Genomic DNA, 7201 nt, shown 5'->3' with positions numbered 1-7201 from the left:
TCATCTAGAACTTTTAATTTACCATTTACTACATCCATTGCATCAGGAATGCCACGTAGTATTATACAAACCCTCGATTTCCAGTTCAACCAATTACTTTTGCCTTCTAGGTGTTTGATTTGCACTTTTGTTAAATCCATTTCTTCCTTCTTTCAATTTCACCTTTTAATTAGAAGCAAAATATCAAATTTCAGAGAATGAAGAAGCACGTGCTTTCTCTTCACTTCAGTCTTCACAGAAGAATCTTCCGATATTTCTTTATTCTAAATTTTCTTCGTCAAATCAATTAATTATGAATAACGTTATCTGGGTCCCATAACCTGTTAAATTTCTTGTCACGTAGATTGTTTAATTAATTGATTGATATAATATTGAAAGACATTAAAAGAAAAGAAATAAACTAAGCAACGTTCTCGACGTTTATTATCAACAGAAAAGGAAAAAGTGAAGTTACATACAAAGCAAAGAACATTTGGTCCAAAGAAAAATAAATGTATATAATAAATCTTAATGTTTTAATATAAAACAAAACTTAACAATCCCAAAGAAGTCCTGGTCGCAAAAAATCGAGCAAGACATGAAAGCTCTAAATTTAAATGAAATTGATACAACTGATTGTGTAATTTGGCGCAAAAAGTTGATGGCAAAGAAAACAACGTCCTACCTCGGATACTAAAAGTTGTCGAACCCATGGGAAAAAAAATAATAGAAACTTCACACTGTTCGACCCTGGTTCATAATCCTTTTTGACTCCCAGTCACGTACCGTGTATGTTTTACGACTCACAAGCAACAATATTTGGTGAACCCTGCCTGTATACCAATTAACATGCCAATTAACTTCAGATCTCTACAGATGTTCCTCTGATGAGTTTTATAATGAATCGCTTCAAGTAGGTCTTTCATGTTGCTATATGACTTTCAGGTGGATGAAATGGCCAATGGGAATAATTAATTTCACATTTCCATTATGCAGCAGGCATGTCGATTGATAAATTAATAAAATATTTGTTTCAACAAAAGAATCTAAAACGTAAAACATAATTATAGTTATTATTAGCATATGTTGGAATAAAATCAAAAACAGAAAATTGCACTAACCGGCTATTGAATATTATAGGTAATAAATATCTTACAATATAATCAATTATTATATGTCTTTCGTTATGTAAATAATTGGTTAATTCAGAGGTGGGCAAACTACAGCTAGCGGCCGCATGCTGCAACCCGCGAAGCTATTTTATGTTGCCTGTTCGCCTGGGTTAACTATATGAATAGTTAACTGCACAGATATGTTAGTTAGTTATTTTGGTTCGTTAGCTAACAGATGAATAGCCAGAAAGGTTTTGAATTAACTTTATATTTCACTTTCGCAATGCTCATTCGGTAATAAAACGACTCATCCAGTGGTTTTATTATAAACTAAAACACTTTCAGGTTTATTTCTTTTTCACCTATTTAACCTTCGCAAGACTCGTTCAGTAATAAAACCACTTTCCTGATTTTTTATAGTTTCAAAAGAAAAACCGAATAAGAAATCACCACTTTCTTTTTATTGACAAAGTCTATTGGTAGTTCTTGCCGATTTTTGCGTATGAGTCCCCAAATTGCGTTTTTGCATTTCTTGCAGCAATTCAAAGGAAAAGAAAAATCATTCAATACAATAATTCTGCCAATATCTTGGTGCTCTGTTAAATCAATAACTACTGGTTTTCCTAAGTTTTTAACTCGTTCAGTCCCATTATTTTTACCTAAATATGGTTTTATTTTCAAACAATAATCAGTGCTAGCATCACACAAGCACAAAAATTTTATTCTATAATTTACTGGTTTAGAAGGCATATATAGTACAATGTACAACGCCCTCGAAACAATACTAGAGTTTCATCTACATTTACTTATTCACGTGGAATGGTTTCGATAGTTTTCATAACCACATATCAAGCTTTGTTTCCTTACGCCGAGCACTTTGACTACTAGTCAAATCGAACTGGAAAAATTTTGTAGTTTTTTCAAATTCTTGACATAAATTGGTTGATTGACGACCTTCTGATCTTAACTAAGTTCTTCGCACTGATATTTTTTTCTTTATATACTCTGATTAAATAATTACACTTATGAAAATGTTTATTTCTTTCTTGTTTATAACATAATTTGCACCCAGACTAGTAGTTTTTTCATTTTTGCACTCAACAATAATGTCAATCCATGAAAATTTACCACTTTGAGAGCAGTGTTTTTCAATGCCGGCGTCCATAAACCCTCAATCCTCCAGCTGCTCTCATAAGATTTACCGATTGTCTCTTTCCAGTCAAAAATGGTTTCGATTTCTACACATTTTTATATGTTCCACAAGCTCTTTCAATCACTGAATCTATGCATTCTTCTACGTGTTTTTCAATATCATTTGTCATAAAAGATTTTATAATTCATCATCATAGTCATCATTTAAAGTCATTTTCCCATCCATTAAAACTTTTGTAACATTTTCAGCAATAAGAGATTCAATGGATTCAATTCATGTTTATACTCGCCATCAGATAAACTCCACTTATTTCGGAGTCGTCATTGTCACCAAAATTTTCAAGAATAGTACCTAAAGCTATTTGAGCTGAACTGAGACAACGAGACTAATATTGAATACTAAATATTGAATACTAAATATTGAATAATATTTATTTCAAATTTTAAAATTATAACAAAATCAAAACAAATCAGTTTCACTTTTGAAATACAAATCCAAATAATAATATTTTTCTTGGTTCAAAAATATCATATAATATTTTAAAACTTGAATTTATTGTTCATTTGTTTATTAATAATAAAGTTCATTTAAAGCAAAATAAATAATTTATTTTAAAAATGATATTTTACACTCTGCCGTCTTCAACGTTATTTGTTTTTTTTGTTGTTTAAAGGGTTTAAAATCAACACTGACATGTATAAAAATATAACAAAATTACAGAATATCATTTATGTAAACAAATAGAAAAAATTACATTTTTTAAAAATGTCAATATAATTTCCTTAAGTCACATTAACAGCTGATAGTTATAAAGTTTGCAAATTTTATATTACTTTTAAATTACTTTTTATCATAGTTAAGTTTTGTTTACAATATATTTAAATTTTAAAACAGAGGACACACTGTGAAAGCTGTTTGTGAATCATTTGAAATGGCTAAAAATGCCGGTGAGAATTTATAAAAATTATATGATTCATTTAGTCTATAATATTTAATGTATTTAATTTTTTAAGTTACGTTTTTATCATGTTTTAATTTCTTAAAAAAATTGAAAACTCAACTTTTAATTTTAATTGCAGGTTTCAAGGTCGTATCCCATATGATGCCTGACTTGCCCAATATTGGCATGGAAAGAGACATTCATCAATTTGTCGTTAGTTTTCATTAAAAACGAAAAAAATTTTGTTTGGGGGAGCATGAAATAAAGAACTTCGACATTAATACATTTTTTTGTTGTGAACTTTTTTAGACTCCGCGTCATGATGGCATCGATTTCTTTTCGGATTTTTTCTTTTCAATTATAAAAATTTAAGAATGAAATTGCTTCATTTTATATTTTATTGTCAATTTCTTTTCTTCTATTTATTTTATTATTATATATTTTATTCTATTTTATTTTTCTTTCTTCGTTTTTGCTTTTATTTATTTGTTTAATTTTGTACTACTGCCTTGCATGCTGTAACAGTTTCTGCGTCTGTCAGACCCTGATTTTTAAAGAATAATAATAAAAAAAACCTTTTTCATTAGGTGTCCCTAAAAAAAGTTACAAGAAAATAAATCTCGTAATCACAGACAAATTTGTGTTAGGCTAATTTGAACTCAATCACCAAATTAGTTGGGCTGCTTCTATCTTACCGGATAAAATTTTTTGCAACTGTCATTGTAGTTAATTTTATATAAAATTATTTGCAACTGTCATTGTAGTTAATTTTATCCTTTTAGGTCACCATATTTTTTTGAGTGTTTTCTTTTTGATCGTAGCGTTTGTAATCTTTTCATATTTTTTTTAATTAATTGGTGTATTTTATTATTGAAGGAGTTTTTTGAAAATCCATTATTTCGTCCCGATGGTATGAAATTATATCCAACGCTAGTGATTCGAGGCACAGGTGATCACATTATTGTTTGTATTTTTTTATGTACTAAATGTATACTTTTTTGAGTGGGTGGTTTGTTGATTGCTTTTCCTTTTTTTTGTATCTTGTGTTGTATGCTATATTTTTACGTGTTGTATCACTCTGATTCATAAATTATAATATTTTTGTATTTATTTAAAATATCCTCCGAGGAACGTTTACGAGTAAATTAAATAAATAAATATTCTTCATAATCCATTGAGCAGCCATCTTGCCACAAAGACTGTTTATCCTTTTCACACGACGTACACATGTATTCATGTGCAAGCGCAAGCACCGCATCATATACGCTGAGTATGATAGCCATTGAGATGTTTGACTCAGCGCGCTTTTGAACCACTGAGCCATCTCGCTGGTCAACATGCAATCCCCATTTACCGACCTCGGAAGGATGGACGGCTGGGTTGGTCGGTGGTCAGCTACTGGGATGAAATTATGTATGCTTACGCATATGATGGTTTTTGAGTTTTGGACAGACAGTATTCAAACCATCGTGTAAGCTAACTCGGTGATCAATTGATTGATTGATTTTGCATAATGTTAGTGTGTTCCAAACTGATGATGGCTATAGAGGTTTAAACTCGTAATGACCATAGGCCTCTGTTGATGTTTTTTACGTTGATTAATTTTCTGAGATTCATTACTATGATGTTGTTAATATCTTAACATTTGTTGTTGAAATTTTGAATTAATACCCGTAAAATGTTAATTATAATGAAGGTTTTTCGCTGAATTAGTTTGATGTTCGTTAGCTTCCAATGAATGAATGAAGAATGAATGAAAAAGACAAATGAAGTCTTTTAAGAGTTAGTTTTTCTGTTATTTGGTCCCGAGGTAGCTCAGTCGGTGTAACTGCCATGTCTTGCGCTGCGGTGGCATGGTTGAAAACTCAGACCATCATGGGCGTTGCTTGAACTTAATACATACTTAATGTGTATGTGTGTCGTGTGAGGGGATAAGATACATTTTTCTAAGAGATAAGAGAGTTTGATTACAAGTGTAGAATAACATGTAACTGAGCTGCATTATAACGTATAAAAAAATGAATTTTTGATAAAAGTAAAATAATTAAAACATGTCCGTCATTAGAGAGAAAAATGTTTTAGATTTGATTAGTTATTCACAATATGCAATTACTTACAATTATCGAATTATAAAGTTAAATGTTTTTATAAAATTGTTTTGGAAATATATATTCAACTGCATTTTAATTTCTGTTTATTCGTTCATAAATTTATTAATTTATCAACATAGGCTTATACGAACTATGGAAAAGTGGTCGATACAAAAGTTATTCTCCCAATTTACTCGTTGATCTAATTGCCAGGATACTAGCTCTGGTGCCGCCATGGACGAGGGTTTACAGAGTTCAAAGGTTTATTTACATTAACTTGATATTGGATGTTGATATGAAAAGAACAAAAATGTACAAAATTTTTGCTATTGTTTTATACATCTCATTAAAGGCTTGGCTCGGTTTGTTGGCAATTAAAAAATGTCAGGGTTTTCTGAAAAATTGGTTTAAACGTTATGTATTTTATTTATTTTATATATTGAAATATGAACTGTTGAAAAAAAATTGCAGTTCTAAAATTCTAAAAAAAATTTAAAGCATCGTTTCTATCATACTTACGTCCTGGGCATGATATAAAATTGCATCCACGCTGCCTTGCGTGCTTTTGAGCAAAAGGCTTATAACTGGTGGTTGTCGTTAGGATGGGTGTCCGGATGTAAAAACTTTTCCCCAAATTATTCCTATGCCATCACAAAGAAAAACAACGGCCCCTATTCCCCAGCCGGCCTTAAGTGATCAAGGGGTGCCAAGAATCCCTGGGAAGTTGGAACACCTCATAACATGTAAACACATAACACGCAAATTGATTTCTTCGCTGTCAAGCAACAATACCGAGGCTATTCAAATATGTCAAAGTTATACTTGGTGAATCGTGTGTCGCCCAACATAGACTCCTTGTGGCAGACCTGGTTATCGAACTGTCAAAACATAAGTCTAAACAAATGCATCGGAGAATCAAAACGTGGAAGCTGAAAAGCAATATTCATCGAGAAAAATTTCAACAGATTGTCGCAACACAGTAAGACCACCAATCGCAAGCCAGCACAGATTGGAGTACATACAAAACCGTTTTGATAAACGCTGCAACTACAGTTGTGGGAAAACATGTACAAAACGTCGGCATGAACGGGACCGAAGAGACCATCACCCAGTTGTGAGCTGTATATTTATTAAAAGAACTCAGCTTTTGCATAAAAAACACTATTTTATATCAAAAAAAGGTCGCCAGCCTAATTTTGGCAACGCTTCCACAAATCTTGGCCCCCTGTCCAAATTTGAAAAAAATTAAACTTTTAAACATTTTTAAAATTTTGTCCCACCCCTTGTCAACGTTGTCTAGATACGCCACTGGCAGTACTAGATGATTTTTGATCGACCAAGAATTTTTTCTGAAGTGTCTTTCCGTCTGATATGGTTAACTATAGATTTTCAATGTTGGTATAGTGGTTTCTACAGAAGAATCAGAATTTATTCGAGATTTTACAAAGGTAAAATTTTTGGTCGATCAAAAATCATCTAGTACTTACTGCCAGTGGCGGATCTAGACATTTATTGTGTTTAAGAAAAATATAATAAAAGTATGTAAACGTTATTTTCTCACCCAAATTGATGTCTATTAATTCATGTTATTAGGTTTTCTTTTCAAATATTGAGTGTTAATTGATTACATTATGCAGAGACATACCAATGCCGTTAGTAAGTTCTGGAGTTGAACGTGGCAACCTCCGAGAGTTAGCCCTAGCACGTATACAAGATTTAGGCAAGTCATCATCATGAATTATTAATTTACTTCGATTGACCTCTATCAACCCCGGCGTTTTGTAAATGGCGTTTTATTAAAATTGTTTTTATTACAGTATCCTTACTTAACTATCTTAGATTATTGTTGTGTTGTGTATATTTATATGGTATTGGTCTAATGGTTAAAGGCACTTTGAACTGCCTCGCAGGGACAGAGTCAAATAGG

At 31.5% G+C, this 7201-nt stretch overlaps 1 protein-coding gene across 1 annotated transcript; it reads left to right on the top strand.

Moving 5' to 3' along the window:
- Positions 1–3175: 3175 nt before the first annotated feature.
- Positions 3176–7011, top strand: HELRODRAFT_184263 (hypothetical protein; the record flags this gene model as incomplete). Its single annotated transcript, XM_009019814.1, has 6 exons — positions 3176–3191; positions 3324–3397; positions 4061–4133; positions 5415–5535; positions 5932–5997; positions 6912–7011. 6 exons carry the CDS (start codon positions 3176–3178, stop codon positions 7009–7011), a joined length of 450 nt encoding a protein of 149 aa, XP_009018062.1.
- Positions 7012–7201: the final 190 nt, after the last annotated feature.

This window comes from Helobdella robusta, assembly GCF_000326865.2.
Source record: "Helobdella robusta unplaced genomic scaffold HELROscaffold_252, whole genome shotgun sequence".
NCBI lineage: Eukaryota > Metazoa > Annelida > Clitellata > Rhynchobdellida > Glossiphoniidae > Helobdella > Helobdella robusta.
Note: the sequence above shows the minus strand (reverse complement) of the source record. Positions and strands in the feature narration are given on the sequence as shown.